The 16,036-nt window shown below is 37.2% G+C and overlaps 1 protein-coding gene across 6 annotated transcripts in view; it reads right to left on the minus strand.

Annotated features, from left to right (window-relative positions):
* The window catches only part of EPHA7 (EPH receptor A7), a 166,791-nt gene that overhangs the window by 110,988 nt on the left and 39,767 nt on the right, over window positions 1-16,036 (minus strand). For all 6 annotated transcript variants that reach the window (XM_038134119.1, XM_038134122.1, XM_038134118.1 and 3 more), the window contains exon 4: window positions 792-947. In XM_038134119.1, coding sequence (XP_037990047.1) covers window positions 792-947 — 156 coding nt within the window. The remainder of the gene's footprint in view (window positions 1-791; window positions 948-16,036) is intronic.

Here is a 16,036-nt window from a genome sequence, read left to right on the forward strand (position 1 = left end):
CCGAGATAGAAAACACTTGAAGTATTTTTCTTCACATAAACATTTCATTCTTTTTAGTACGGGCTGCATAAAAGCTTTCTTGAACTCATTTGGTTAGAGCTTTATTTATTTTCCATTAAGACATCAGAATAACTATTGTCAGTATATTTACAGCAACTGATTTTAGCTGTTTCTCTTATGTGTAATTAAAAGGAATAGTTAATATACCTTAAAAGTTCTCTTTTACAGGTTTTCCACATATGGGATTTGTTCATCTCTTCTAAACATGCTGCACAAGCTGCACCTAGTCTTTTGTTTTCAGCTCTTATGAGTTACAGAGATATTTAGTGATGTTTTGGATTTAAGAGACTTCCACTATTTGAACCACCAATCTGTGTTGGCCAATCTATTTGCACTTAGAAGGTTAAGTCAAATCCAATTATAGTCCAATCAAAGTGCAGCCCCACAGAGGCTACTTTTCATTTTTCACATTACTAATTTTGGTATTATATCCCGTAATGCATGCTGTCTGCGACAATTTAGGGAGAACTGGGCCTCTATGATATCTATTACAGTGAGTTATGCACTTATGCAACATGCAATGTTTTCCAAAGCTGTACCAAGCAAACTTGAAAATTATATTTACGCTGATTCTGTATTCACTGTCAACTGTTTTTCTGCCTTTCAGTTCTTTTACCATTGCAAATGTACTTTTCAAACACAGGAAAAGCCAGACAAAACTACTCGCTGCAAGTGGCTGCACCTGGTTGGTTAAGCAACGTCCTTTACTATTAAATTCATGACTCACTCACTTGTGCATGCGACATATGGTGGATCAGAAGGTGCTCTATAATAGCTATCTTCACAGTCGCATCTGGAAGATCCTTCCTTGTCAGAGAAGCTGTGAGTAGGGCAGCGGGAGCACTGCAGATCTTGCGAGGAGGATTTGTAGAACCCACGGCCACAAGCTAAAGCAGAACAAAGCAAATTAAGATTTAGATTTACAGGGACTTCTGTCCTGTCTTTTTTTGTTTCTGTCACATGAGGTGCACATTTCTGTAAACATCTAAACTGCCCACTCTGTTATGTTTGCTTAAGCAAAATATACTCACAATTTCTTTTGCTTCAGATGCTGCTGTTAATGGTTTTGTGGCATTTTTATGAGTTCAAGTAAATACTATATGTACCTCAACAACTGGCAGTACAATATTTTAAAACAGAGGGACACATAAATATAAGAAGCATATGTTTTTCACCAAAGAAAAGTACAATAATGGTATGAAATATCTGGGTGCCTGCAATAGGCCTAAACAAAAGGAAAACACTAGAGATCTGCTGTAAGGCCACTGAAGTGTTTATGGTATCTGAACTAGTTGTTTTGGAAAAAAATTTATTCTTCCCTGATCTCAGAAACCCAAAGAATCTGTAACCCACCAGAAAACCCTGATCCTGACGAAAGAACAAGGCATGAACATCTGCTTAAAAGATGACTCTGGTAAGAACATTAAGAAAGAGGAGGAAAGCAGACAGCATAAACTGCTCAATTGGTTTCCCCAGTTTCACAGAGAGAGACAAGTAGGTTGAAATCAACTTATTAAAACTTCCAAGGAAAAGACAAAAGGTAGACAAAAGGATAAAGAAGAGAACTTCTTACTTTGGTTTGCTCACTGTAAACCCATGAAGTTAAAAAATGTGTTGTGTTACAATGCTGATGTTTAGAAATACTTCTTGCAGCTGCTGCCACAGTTCCCAAGGCAGAAACACACATGAAACACACCAACCATTAGACTTGCAGGCAGAGCACTGCAACCTAGACAGACAGCTTAGGAATGTATAAACTATGAGAACTGTAGAGAATGAGGAAGAGGAAAGTGGGGATCAGACAACACTACTGAAAACATAAGACTCAGTTTCAGCACCAAGGTTACAGGCAAACTTACAAACAGCGTCAACATGCAAAACAAAACACAAAAGTCCTCCAGAACTTTCTAATAAAGCAGAAGAATTCTCAACCAGACTATTTAACTCTTCTTTTTTTTTTCTTCCAACCCTAACAGACAGTCTAACCTTCTTAAGCCATCACCTGTATGCAAAGGAAAGGGACAGCGGGTGAAACTTTGTACTGGGTATCAAAATATTAAATCTAGTTAAATAGTCATTCTGTATTCAGAGGGAGAGAATTTACTTTGGTTACATTCATATTTGCTTGGATATTTTCTCAGAACAGAAATGCAAAGTATCAAAAGACACTGATATTTGGAACAGTTATTTCAGTTGTGTGCTACTGCAGTGATGGAAAGAGCATGAAAACAATGAACTTTATCCAAAGCTCACTAAGTCAATGAGGAGCACCTTTGACTTTAATAGTCTTTGGGCTGGACCCATAGTGTTGCTAAAGCAACATGAATCATATTAGTCTGATTAATTTTATGCAACAGAGAAAAAAAATAAATGCAGTAATACTTAAGACAACAATAGATAAAAGCTGATTAATTATGTAAATCAACAGTAGATCTCACCAGTAGGAAATTTGGGTTATTACTCTATCAATATACTAAGTATTTTTAAGAAAAATATGCCTAAAATAGCCATAACATTTAGAATTTGTTGTGCTAAAAAAAAAAACCCAGTGGGTGGAAGCTAAACTATTTGGCAGAGCCAATTAGCATGCAAAACTTGTAGCCTTTGATTTTGACAAAGGGGCACAAGTTTGCATTAGAAGAAAATCTAGTCCTGCTTGTAAAATGTGCTATAGCTCGATTGTGCCACAGGAGCTGTTATATATGCTCTTTAGAAAAGACAACAAAAAGAATTTTGGAGACACACATTAGATAAACATGACCTGTGAATTCATAGTTGTGGAAAATTCAGCTCAAAATTATCCTTTTATACCTTCGTCCAAGGTTGTGTCAGAATTTTCTGACCAAAGCACACAAAAGCTGAACGGATTTGTACACACGTACCTTAAGAAATGCATTTAAACTTCTGTCCGCTTTTTTAGTACTTGCAATAGAAATGTAGCTAAAATTACCAAATAATAGTTTCCTGCCTTTCTTAAATTGTCATGTTCCTCTTATACCAAACAAAACACTGGACAAATACACCGGAACTTCCAACATGTAGTCCTCTGCAAAGCAAAGAGCAACTTAAAAGGCAAAGATCCCTACTGTGTTTCCAGTCTGTCCTTCTCAGCAGGGAACATTACACGGCAAAGATGCAGAGAGTAAAATAAAGATTTCAGACAGAAATAACAAAATGTAAACAGAAAACTCCTTCTCAGTTTGTTTTTTTTTTTCCTGATGACTTGATCAAGACATTTATATGCCTAACCACTCACTATTTAAAGTAAGTGTGCATTTCATTTCTTATTAGAGTTCAAAGGATCTGAGTGTCTGTGACTAGTTTACATGACTGAAAGCCAATTATTCTCCCGCACAGCATAACACAGGCGGCAGGTTCAGGCATTCATATCATGCTACCATTCCATTAGCTTTTTGTCCACTAAGAGGCTTGTGACCACATTTAATAACCACCCCTTTAACTTATAAATCCTAGAGATATACGGGGCAGAATATTTCAGAACTGAATTTTTTAACAGTATGAAAACAGCACTTTTAAACAGGATTTTTTAAAACTTTGTAGTTCTTCAGAAAGGAGGGAATGCAGGGCTGCACACTATAATTAAAGGTACTCCTTGGAGGAATACAACTAGATTATTCTCCCATTCTAAAATTCTCCCCTAATTAAATTTAGCACAAAAACTATTTTTTTTAGGCTAACAGTAGAATACTTATATTCCTTAAAAACTGGGGACCAATGGGTCCTTATCTGCTCTTAACATATACCATTGTCCTTGCAAAGAAAAATACAACTGAAAACTCCACCAACATGGTGTTGTACAGATCACTTATGAAGGTGTGAGAACTTGCCAGTCAGCTACACAGATAACAGATGGGAAAGAATCATTCAAAAACACTGGTTTGATTCTTTTTTCCATTCCCTTTTGTCCTCCCTTGCCAAATTGCCATGGTGGATTTTTTTTTTATTTTATGAGTAATTTAGATAGATTGTTTTGTTCTACACTATTTTAGTTCTACATGTTTTGATTCAATTTAGTTCTTCATGTAATATTTTTAAGATTACAGGGACAGGTGGTATAAAATCCCCACTGCTGCTACCTCCATAAGGAACAATAAAAAATGTTAATTGCAAAAAACCAAAAACAAACACAGTAGCCAAACAACACTCAAAGCTCCGTACATGCAAATCTAAAGGTGATAAATACAGCTAATCTTTCACAAAAGTATCTCATGGCAAAGCTTCAGGCAACTCAAATGACATTTTATCACATCCATTTTAATATTTCATTTCATTAGTACAGAAAAACGCTCATTAGCTGCACTTTTTCCCTATAAAGGGAGCCTAAATTATAAGTCAAGGCACAGAACTCAAGCAATGACAGAAGATATGCAGGGGGACACAACTGGTCAGACAGCACTCTGATGTTGTAGTTCTAATCTTCATCATTGCTGATCTGATTAAAATGTGCGCTCATTTGATGTTCCTCAAGCAAGTTAAGATCCAGCAGTAGTTTTGCAACTGAAGGGCTTCTGGGGTATGACAGAAGGCAGCACAGGGGTGGGGAGAGAGGCAAGAAAGGCAGCACAAAATACAACTCTCTTCCATTCACTCTGTTGAGTCATTTACGGCTGCTAATTTAATAGAACAGCCCTTCCCAGATGAAGCTCCCATTTTGCTCTAACAGCTGCTCCAAAGTCTTACATGCTACTTACAGCACGAAGACACAGAATAGCACCTACCTGCCTGACCTCAACCAGCTTAAAACAACACAATTAGGTTTTAATTCTTCCCCCATATACTACAAAATCAATAATGAATACAGAAGAAAATGTTGTTTCAGTCAAGGCACAATTCTTGGTTTAGTATTTTCGCCTCAAAACTTTCAGGGACTGTCCATCACTGACCCTTCCAGGGCTGACCAGCTCCATGGACTTGATCACTTATCTACAATAGCCATGGCTGTTCCTCAGAACAAATCTTCCCAACTCCTCCATGAAACTGAGATTTTTCTTGTTGGGAAGCTGGCAGAGTTTCAGTGTGAACTACAGAGACAATGTGAACAATGTGAACAAAATCTCTCAGACAAGCAAGCTTTCCTGGAGTTGGGGTTTGAGACTGAGGAAGCCCTAGATAAAGCAGTACACTATTCTGGCTGTATACAATGAAAGACCCTCCAGAAAATCATACCATCTTTCTGGGATTGGACTAAGTTGCTTTCTTCTGGTACATCCAGCAGCACTCAGCCATAACAAGGATGTATGGTGACAGTAGGGGCTGGCACGGCTGGGCACGGCTGCGGCATCAGGGCGCAGTGCCCACATGGAAACATGCTTAGCATATGCTAAAGTCAGGGCATTCGCAAACATTTTTAGCCAGTATGTTTGGTATCCCTTAAGAGGCTACAAAAACACTGTAAAGAATGGAATTTTTCAAAGCCAAAAGTAAATATTGAGGAATTAACACACACTAACAAGAACTATGATGCCACATCTGCGGCATAAGCTGCTGACTGCACCCAATGGAGAAAAATAGCAACTTCTCTGCTGTGAGCTCATCACATGCTTTAGTGGCCTGCTAGAGATCAAATAATGTATATGTTTCTTTTCACATTTATGAAAAAAAATCAAAGGACCTCTGGAGAAGGGAATGAAAGCAGATGTAGACGGCAACAAACAGCAGTCTGGAGTCCCACTTGTGGGACAGGAGAAAAGAAAACAAGGATGTGTTAAGTACTATTCATTTTTATGTAGCCTTTTCACTATAAAACACTATGAGATTCATTTTGTGTCTAGGATAGCTAGGGAACTCAAATTGGGAGCAATGATGGAAATATGGTGAGGGCTATGAGAGACATATGTAACAATTAATGGTTATATAAGCAAAGGAGAAAGAATAAACAGTTATATGATACTGACACATTAATCAAGAAAATTATTTGCTACTAAAATAAACAATTTTTAAAAAATCTCCATTTGTCAAAGTGCAAGGCTTCCAGGTGGCATATCAGCTTAAGACTTAGAGACCCCACAGTTGTCAGACACTTGATTGAACATGGCTTTTGATAATAAATTTTGAGTTTATATGGAAATAATTAAAGAGGTGAATGCACTAATTACTGTTTGATCCTATTATAAAAAAGTAGACCGGTGTAAGAGGATAAGAATAAAGATGACATAGTGCTAGCAGAGCAAGAGACCTTGTCTTCTTACTCTGGTCTGCACACCATTCCCTGAGTTTGCCATCACTAGTAAGCCTTGGTCGTATGACAGTTTTATGCAAAATAAGATGAAAAAAATGTTTAAAAAACAACACTTTTCAGAGCCAGTGTCAAAAGATGACAAAGGAGTAATCACAGATTTTCAACAATATCAGTATTACCTATGAACTTGGGGTACCAGGCTGGTCCCACTGAGAACCATGTGAAATTGATTGCCCATCTTGGAAGGGTTCAGGTTTTCTCCCAGGTCCCTTTCTCTCCTCACTTGAGGAAGTTGACTATAAGTGATCCTATGCACTGTATTTTTTCCTACAAGCAATGAGTAGAATTTATTTAATATCTGTGTGGGCATAACTCGCCATTCTTGTGATTTGTTTTCCATTATTTTAATCAACTCCTTACCTTTCTACCTTCTCCAAGCCTGAGAAAATTAAAGAGAATTCAGCTAACCCTCTTTTCACAGAAATGATGTATACACAAAGAGTGCATGCAGATGTTTCCTGGATGAAGTTATGCAGCTGCAAAGACTTTATTAATTATAAAATTCAAAATGGATTGTTCTGTAATTGAAACTCTCTGGGGCTCAGATACATTTGAAAATTAACACACATATATGAATGGCCAGGACATAGATGGATGCTGCTAGATTATTTATTACAGATGGATATTTTAGCTAATGCAGAAAAAAAAAAAAAAAAAAAAAGAGCTGGTCTTTCTCCACTGGAGCTTTCAAATATTTGCTTCATATTAAAGTCTATGGTTCCATAACTCAGGACTAAAAGCACAGCTTGCAGAAACAGTACTCCCACTGCTAGTGTTGCTGACCTCATCTACGATGGACAGGTCTAGAATCTTTATTTTAATCCTATTGACAGTGCCTCAGTGGGAGTAATTATAACAGTAAGCCACAAATCCAGACCTCCTGTCACTGATATATTAGGGTTTTTCACAACCGAAATGAGCAGCAGACGAGGATAAAAGCAACATGGGGTAGTGATTATAGAAAGATTTGTCAACCCCCTTCTGTATTAACCTGCTACAAACACAACACATGACCATTTGGCATGGGAGACATTAGAAATGCAAAAGGTTTAACCTTTCACAGAGTCAAAAAAAATGTTTTTAAAACATTTGGGGGCATTGTTCTCTTATGGGATACTTGGCTGGTAGATCACATTGGCCAAAGGCACTTTGTAGCTGAAGTCTCTGAAAAGTTTAGATAAACAGAAAGTAAACCATTATAAAACTATTCCCAACTGTAGATTTCAATGTGAAATATTAGACACAAGAAATCTAGTAACAAAAAGAGACTTCATAACCTCTGATCCTCTTTTCCAATAATTTGTGTATATTCCAGTCATGACTATGTTTGAAACTGTAAATTACTTTTATAGTGAGAGATGGCATCTGTTATGCCTTCTCTGGCACCTAATATATATTGTTTTATAAGGAGCTTAGACTATAGTATTTTGTCTAACTACTATGCAATGCTAAATGTCTAACTGAAAAAGAAGTTTATTTTAGCTTGATTTTTAAACTGCAATAACATCTAAAGATTATTCATGTTTCAACTAAGGAATTATGTGGTATGTTTTATTCAGAGTAAACTCAGGACTTTAATGGTGCCTAAGCTATAGTGTGAATGACATATCTAAATAGGGCTGTCCCATGGCTGCATGCCATCATTCACTGAATGTTTGTTGTTGCCGGTCAGGAATCTCTCAGAGCTCATATTAATTTTCCAAGCCTACAATGCTCTTGTTTTCCAAAATACTAATGTCTTTTGAGAGATGTTCACATACTGCTGGTCACAAAAACAGAGATCCAGAAAGAGAATGCTTGCTAGGTAATAGTAGCTTGCTCGGATTTTTCCACTGAATGAAGTGAAAGCTTCACCTCTCTATAAATCTGCTTTAAAAAAAAAAAACAAAACCAAACCAAACAAAACAAAGCCACCAAAGCAAGCATGGCACCATGTGTCTTTTTAACTTATCTAAGCTGCAAAGAAACACAGGCACCAAGTAGTACTCTGCTGTTTTCCTGGCTAATTTATAGACAAGGACAAGGTAATCAGATTGAAGAACATATCCTACAAATCAAAGAATACCCAATGTCACTATACTGTAACAGCAAAATTACTTTGAATCTAATCATTCTGAATCAGTACATAAAAGACTACATCTAAATGGCAATTAAAGACACGCAATAACATTCTGAGGAGAATTAATTAACTGGGTGAGTTAAAAGTTGTGCATTGAGGCTATGATATAATGTTTCTCTAAATTTTCACTGCACAAGGATAAGGCATGTACCTCTCATTAACTTTCCTGGAAATTACAAATATAAAGCCACCATGAAAACTGGGGGAAATCAACATGTGAGAGATACAAACGCACTAAAAATGCAGAGGTATGTAACTCTGTTACACTGTTACAGAGTTCAAAATTGTAAGGTGAGTTACAAATTAAAGGAGAAGAGATATTCTGGGTTTCCTGTTCATTCTTTTCCCATTTCTCCCCTTTTGTTCAACCACGCCCTTCCCTCAAGATTAGGTTTGCAAGATGCTTGAGTAGCTTCTGCTCAGAGTTGAGTGACAGCTCAACTCATTAGCCAGCTTGGCAGCAAATGCTCCACACTTTGCAGGACGTGGTATAGGTTCATCACAAAAATTAAAAAAAAAAAAAAAATACATTCCTAAATTCTTGTCAGCAGTGTAAATTTTATCTTCCTCAGAAGGTTCTCAACCAGTCAAAAATTAATGAAGAAATGGACTTGATTTGCTCATAGCTTCTGCATCTTTAGGTTTTGGTTATTGTTCCTTCCTCTTTTATTAAAATGGTAATATTCAGTTAATTTTTTTTTAATTTTTTACTAAAAAAGAATCTGTTAAAACTATAGTGACTAAGCAAATCTAAAACTACAAACCAACTTATGTTGTGAAAGTTATGATGGTTTGATAGGAAATTTGTATGATTATCTAACTGAGCAGAATAACACATCTCTGGATACATCAGCAGACAACAGAGAACTGCTGTAACAAAAAGAAATTGGCTGTGGAAATTTGGATGTAAGTGGCTTTTTTTTTCTATACAGATATATGAAAAATTCATGCTAAATTTGTCACATTCTTGTAATGATTTTTTGGTTGGGTTTTTGGTTTTGTTTTGGTTTGTTTTTTGGGGTTTTTTTGGTTTTTTTAATTCATATAAAATTCAACTCAAACAGCTGTAAGAAAATAAAATAAAAACAAAAGCAAACAAACAACCCACCCGCTCCAACCCAGTGGTGATGATGAAATGAATACAATAGATCGTCTTCATGAGATTTTCCTTTAACACTTTTTTGCTTCCCTATTCTAGGGCACAGCTCAAACAATGAAGCTCATAAAATAATGCCACTTAAATAATGAACAACTCACCGAGTTCATCAGGGACTTTTGACAGGGGAGATTCTGTAACTAAATTCCTCTGATTTCACACAGGCTCTGTACAGCCATGCCTTGTCTGGCCATACACAAATTAACATTTCAAGGTGTCTAATGCACACTTGGGATTTGGCATTGACAGTATGCCTTAGGTAAGGTTTCCTGTTGTTTTGTAAAGAGAATGAAAAACATCAAAACAGTAATGAAAATAATTGATTTTGGGAAGGGGAGGGGCAAGTATTTTGGGTTTGCTTGTTTTTAAAATAAAAATACAGTAAAATCTGATCACTGACAAATCATTTGGAAAATAACTTTAAAATCATTTGAAAACAAATCTGAATTTCAAGCCAACAAGATTTCCATGGTATTCTGGGTCTTCTTACCTGATTTTCCAATGTAGCAAAGGCCTTTGGATTTAACAAGAAAATCTTTAACCTCTATTACTGTGTTCAATCCTGGGTCCCTCACTACAAGAAGAACATTGAGGTGCTGAAGCAGGTCCAGAGAAAAGCAACAGAAGGGTCAGGAGCACAAGTCTTATAAGAAGCAGCTGAGGGAACTGCAGTTGTTTACCCTGCAGAAAAGGAGGTTCAGGGAAGATCTTATCGCTCTCTACAACTGCCTAAAAGGAGGTTATGTGGAGGTGTGAGTCAATCTCTTCTCCTAAATAACAATCAACAGGACAAGAGAAAAAGTCCTCAAGGACATTCAGACATTTAGGCTAAAGGAGGTTTAATTCGTAAGAAAAAGAAGAAAGAAAACATGTAAGAAAAAATTTCTTCATTGAAAGGGCTGCAAGTGTTGGAACAGGCAGCCCAGGGAAGGGGTTGAGTCATTGCTCCCAGAGGTATTTAAGAGATGTGTAGATGTGGCACTTATGAACATGGTTAAGTGGTAGATTTGGCTGTGTTGTGGTACCAGTTAGAGATGATGCTCTCAAGGGTCTTTTCCAGTCTAAATAATTATATGATTCCTGGATATTAAAGGTAAAAATGTACAGCGGAATGCAAAAGTGCTGAGTACTAGGTAGGACTGGGTTTTTTTTCACTCTCTTATTGATTTTTTTAAGAAACTCCATTATTTTAGAATCTTTTAGCCTCATTACCTCAAATCAAACAAACAAAGAGCGATGGTCACACTCTAAATAGCAACCTTATTACACAGCACTACTCCAACACAACTACGATATGACAACCTTTTATACAGAGCAGTGAACATGTCCCCTGACATGAGCATCTCTGATGCCTAGTGAGCCCCCCAAAGGCTCCCATTTCCCTCGCCAAATGAACACCCATAGTCTTGCCAGTACGGCTGTCAGAATCTTCTAATCAGAGAGTCACCATGTTTTATTCACCAAACCTTACAAAAACCATTTACAAACATCTGAAAAATCCTCTCACTCCCTGGCTACTCCTACTCTTCATTCCTGTGAGCAGCACTGAGAAACTTCTAGGAGAAGAAACATGAACTGGTGAAGGGAAGATGCGATGAAAGCTTTACAGACAGTTGCTTCTAAATTACCATCAGAGGCATAACAGAAAGCAGGGTAAGTTTTGGTCTGTCATTGAAATATGTCAGCTACATCTACCACTCAAGGAGATATAAGTGTGCACTACCAAGGTTTACAACTTGCCTTTCATCCTTCAGAGCTGTTCCTCAATGGACAAGTGTGGTGGCTGCAGGGGACAGATGGCTTATGCTGTCCCAGGAACTGCAGATGCCTGTAGGTGGGTATTTCTCAGGCTGCCTCAGACTGCATCTGCCCCTCTGCAACCTTCCAGGAGAATCCATACCTTGACCTGCCTGCCTGACCCCATCCATGGACAGGTATGGGCGGGACAGTGTTTGGCTCAAGCCAGGTAGAGGATACTAGGCCAAGTTTTCCTTACCAGGTTGCCATGAAGTTCACCTAACACTTGACTTTAAAAGCCTGAACACTCAGACAGTCTGTTTCGCTCAAATGCTGATGTCCAAAATACAATGTAGACACACTTATGCTAACAAAGGAGTTCCCCAAGACAAACCACTTCTGCAAAACATAAAAATTTATTATATGGGCAAGTTAATTAATATGTCACTAAAGCCTTATGTATAAAGCCTTGTGACATACTACTGTAAAATTAACTTTTGTGCTGTTTTATTGGTTCCTCAATCCAGTTTACTCTACAGCCATTAAGTGTCTACAGCCACTCTACAGCCATTAAGTGTCTGTGAAGTCACTAACACAGGGTAAAGGGCTGCAAAATGGAGGCGAAAGTGAAAAAGGAGTAGAAACACTCCTTACAGCAAAAATGTTTAATCAATTAATTAATAAAATGTAAAGGTAGTAAAAATATAACCTGAGTAGCTTCTTGTACTTCTGTGGAATCAACAGCACTAAGATTAATCATTCTATCTTTATGCCAGATTCCATCTTCACACAGATTATTCCCTCCAAAAATGCCAGAAATTCTGCCCTACAGCTCTCCAGATACAAATAAAATTGAAGAGTTTCCTATGAAAGCCTCAGGTAATCTGAAATTTTTCATTAAATCATTTTGGGCCCTGTGAAATAATGAAGGTCTTTTTGTGGAGTCTCAGATATCTCTCAGATCCCATGGTTCAAAGATAATGTTCTCTGTAAAGCAAGTGGTGCAAACGAATCTGTTCTGTTTCATACTGAAGCTTTGAGACAGTCAACTTGTTGTGGATGTTTAATTTAATTTAGCTGTAATGGTGCTTAATAATTGGCTGGCAAGAAATAAATCTGGAGGGCTTTCTCGTGAAATAGAATAGAAGCAGGCATCTCTATAAGCTTTCCAATTGAAATGAAGTTAAAATAACTTAATAACACATTTTTGTTTCCTTTGGACAATGACCTACTATTACCATTCCAGGCCTCAATCCAGAAAAAAATTTTCACAGGTTTCTGTAATGCATTCCTCAAGGCCATCATTATACAGCAGTCAAATCCAACCAAACAAAAGACCAACTTCTAAAAACCCACAAGAGAGAAATTACTCCACTTCAGCACAACAGTGCTATAGAATCTAAAAATAACTTTACTTGCATATCCTAGTCTCAGGTATTTCTACATTTAATGCTGATTGTCCTACTTACTCAGAAAAAGTATGTTCATGCCTTTGAATCCATTGTGGTGCTTTTGAAGGAACTTTAATGCAAAAAAAAGAAACTGTTCTCCACAGTTACATTTGGTTTGGAATGGGAAAAAACAGAAATACTGCCAGAAAGGAAACAAAAATTACACTCTAATTTCTTTAAAAAAGAATTCCCTTTCAGGTTCACAGAAGACAATAAAAAATTATCAGTGCATAGACTGCAAATTTAACTGTCTTTGTAAGAATTTAAACTATAATCCTTTAAAATAAAAATGGATTTAACCTCTTTAGATAAAGATTAGAGTGTCAGTTTATTAAGAGATTACAAACACACAACTCCCCTTTAATGAAAAAAAATACAAAGGAAAAGCATTACTATAGTAATTCACTGACATGAAACTGAACTGGAACAAAACATGACGAAACTTCTGGGTTTCAGTAAGCATGTGGTAAGAAAAGCATTGCTAATTCTGACAGATTTATCTGTACCAGTTTTTATGATAAACTCCTTGGATTCACACAATGTTTTAATTCCAAATAGTACAGCATGAGTTGAGATACTGTGAAATGAAGTTGTCTTTACTAATTGCATACTCTGAACAGAAGTGTGTCTTATAGCAGAGAGCGTATCAAATCTGCCTGGCTGATCCTTATGATTTGAAAATGTCACTTTCTACTAAGCACAGAAAAAATAGGGAGGGGCAATGAAGTCGCTCAAAGATAGCAGCCATCCAAAAAGATAAAGAACATGCTGAGGAAAAGCAGACAACAGATTGCAGAGACAGAACAATCACAGATGGAGGCCAGGTGGGTGGGTCAAACAATTTTTTTTATAAAAGGTTTATTTTCATATTTAAACAGTACCCCGTTGTGTAAATGTTCAGCAAAGAACTGATAAGAAAATGGATTTGTAAGTGCGTTTGAACAAACAACATGTCTTACAGTCAAGAGGGGCTTAGTCGTATATAATTAAGGGATAATGTGCATGGCTGAAGTGTGTATGATACTGCAAGTGATTAAACACCACTGCAAAACAAAGGCGTTAGATATTCAAGGAAGCTTTATGGAACCAGCACGATGCAATCTCAAAACATGAACTTTATTTTTGTTAAAGAACAAGAGGATATTTATCTAACCAGACAAAAGATCTTTTCACTGAAAATGCTCTGCACTTCCAAGCTGCTTCTGCCCAGTAAGCAAGCTGACTAAGATTATCACACTTTCTGTTTCAGTCTACGCTACTATTACATTTAATCCTTTAAAACCCCTAAGAGAACAGCTCTGTGTACATGCTAGGCCCAGGTTCCCTGGAACTGTGCAATCATACTTCTCTGCAAATTTCCAAAAACTTACTGGCATTAGTCAACTGAGTAATTACATATCCTGAGGGCTTAAACCAAACCCACTGAAGTAATAGGTGTCTTGGACAATAGATGACCTGAATCACGCAATAAAGACAAGGCAAACGAGGAAGATCAAAGGTCCACTGAGACCACTGGTATTTCATAGCAAAGACTGCAGTATGAACATGAACAATCTCCGTTGCATCTGCCCAGCCGTCAGGTATATTTTCAAGGATACCTATATTCTAAAACATTTACTAAACTTTTAAGGGTTTGGAAACACAGAATTTCTATTTTTGGGGTTTTGTTATTATATTTTTTTTATACTTGTGTCTTGGGTTTCAACTAGTGAAAACCAAAAAAGAATAGAAAGAATGCCAATATAACACTAATGTATCCACATTTACCTTTTTGTCTGGATGCAGAGTGCACTTTTGAAGGGATTTCCCAGTCATCCATGCTTACTGTGTTTTGGTTCCTACCACATAATCTCAGAGAAAGTGAAAGGGTTTGTTTTCAGAGGAAATTAACCAGAAGATGAGCTCCAAGAGTGAAACTTATGTGTTCCAACTACAATTGGATCAGACTAGACCTACTACAAATAACACCTCCCTGAAATTTATTTAGTGTGAACATCAAGTCATCAGGACAAACTGTTTCACTCTGTGTTCACTCCTATTTTTCTATTCTCCTTGCTAGTGACACCATCATGAGGGGTAAACATGAATTCTTTATTTAGAGAAGCTTTAGTTGTTGGCTTTGATTGACAAATCACTACTTAAAATATCTAACAGATGTAGAGGTGACTCAGCATCCTAATTGTGAACAATTTGTATCTCAAATGATTTTTTGTGCAAGTAATTCTTCACACATCTCTGTGCCTTTTGTTAGAAAGACAAATTTCTAGATGTTGGTTCCTCAGTGCTCAATAACTGCACAATTCCTTGAAAAAAGAGCAAGACACTGAAAGAAAAATAAAAAAGGAAGCAAGTTGTTATAGTCACAAACAGAAAGAAAATAGAAAAAGAAAACAAAAGCTGGTTTATGTAAGTGAGGGGGGAGAAAAAGCAAATTTTTATGAAGTTCAATAACAGGCAAGGAGGCCCAGTTCATCCTCGCCTAACATGTCTGCAGCTCCCAGTAGAAACGGTCCATGTTACAGAGGTGCTCTTGCAGCCCACGGCAAAACTCAGTTTTCCACTAAAGGTAGAATTTAGGGCTTTTAATTAGGCAGCTCTATTCAAAAATCATTCATTCATTCTCTAAAGGATGAACTGCCAAGTAAGAAATAAAACATATCCCACAAAGGCGTGAAAGTCATGGCAATGGCCCAGGGGACAGCAGATACTGTCACTGATAAAAAGCATTCCCTGGTATCTCCCTGGTCTCTAATGCATTTCCATCTTCAATTCTGCTACACTACCCTAAAGCATGCTGGCTCCCTAGTATTGCTCTCCTTCTTCCCAAGTCTTGCAATTTTCTGCATTAAATATTTAAATAGTATTTTTTTCTGAGTGATAAAAGATACAAGTAAACTTTAATTGAAGTTAATTTAATAAGAATAATAAAGATGGAACAAATTCAGAGAGTAGAGTGGCTGTAGCAGTCCACTAGAAACAAAGGAATAGGGCTGAGCAAGGGGAAACAAAACAGGCATGCAATCCTCATGCAGGGTGCTCAGTTCCTCCCCTTCCCAACTTTTTCTAATCACACAGCCAGACACATTTCCATTACACAACCCACCTCCTTATCACCAGCAAGCACACCAGTCCAGCAGACCCACTGATTTCAAATGGGTCTCCTCTGAGACAGTGACAGGAAAGCTACACAAAGGAAAAAGGTTGGCCAATTCTGACACTGGATTTAAATACAAAGTCAGAGTGGGACCTGGGTA

Source organism: Motacilla alba, chromosome 3 (assembly GCF_015832195.1).
Source record: "Motacilla alba alba isolate MOTALB_02 chromosome 3, Motacilla_alba_V1.0_pri, whole genome shotgun sequence".
Lineage (NCBI taxonomy): Eukaryota > Metazoa > Chordata > Aves > Passeriformes > Motacillidae > Motacilla > Motacilla alba.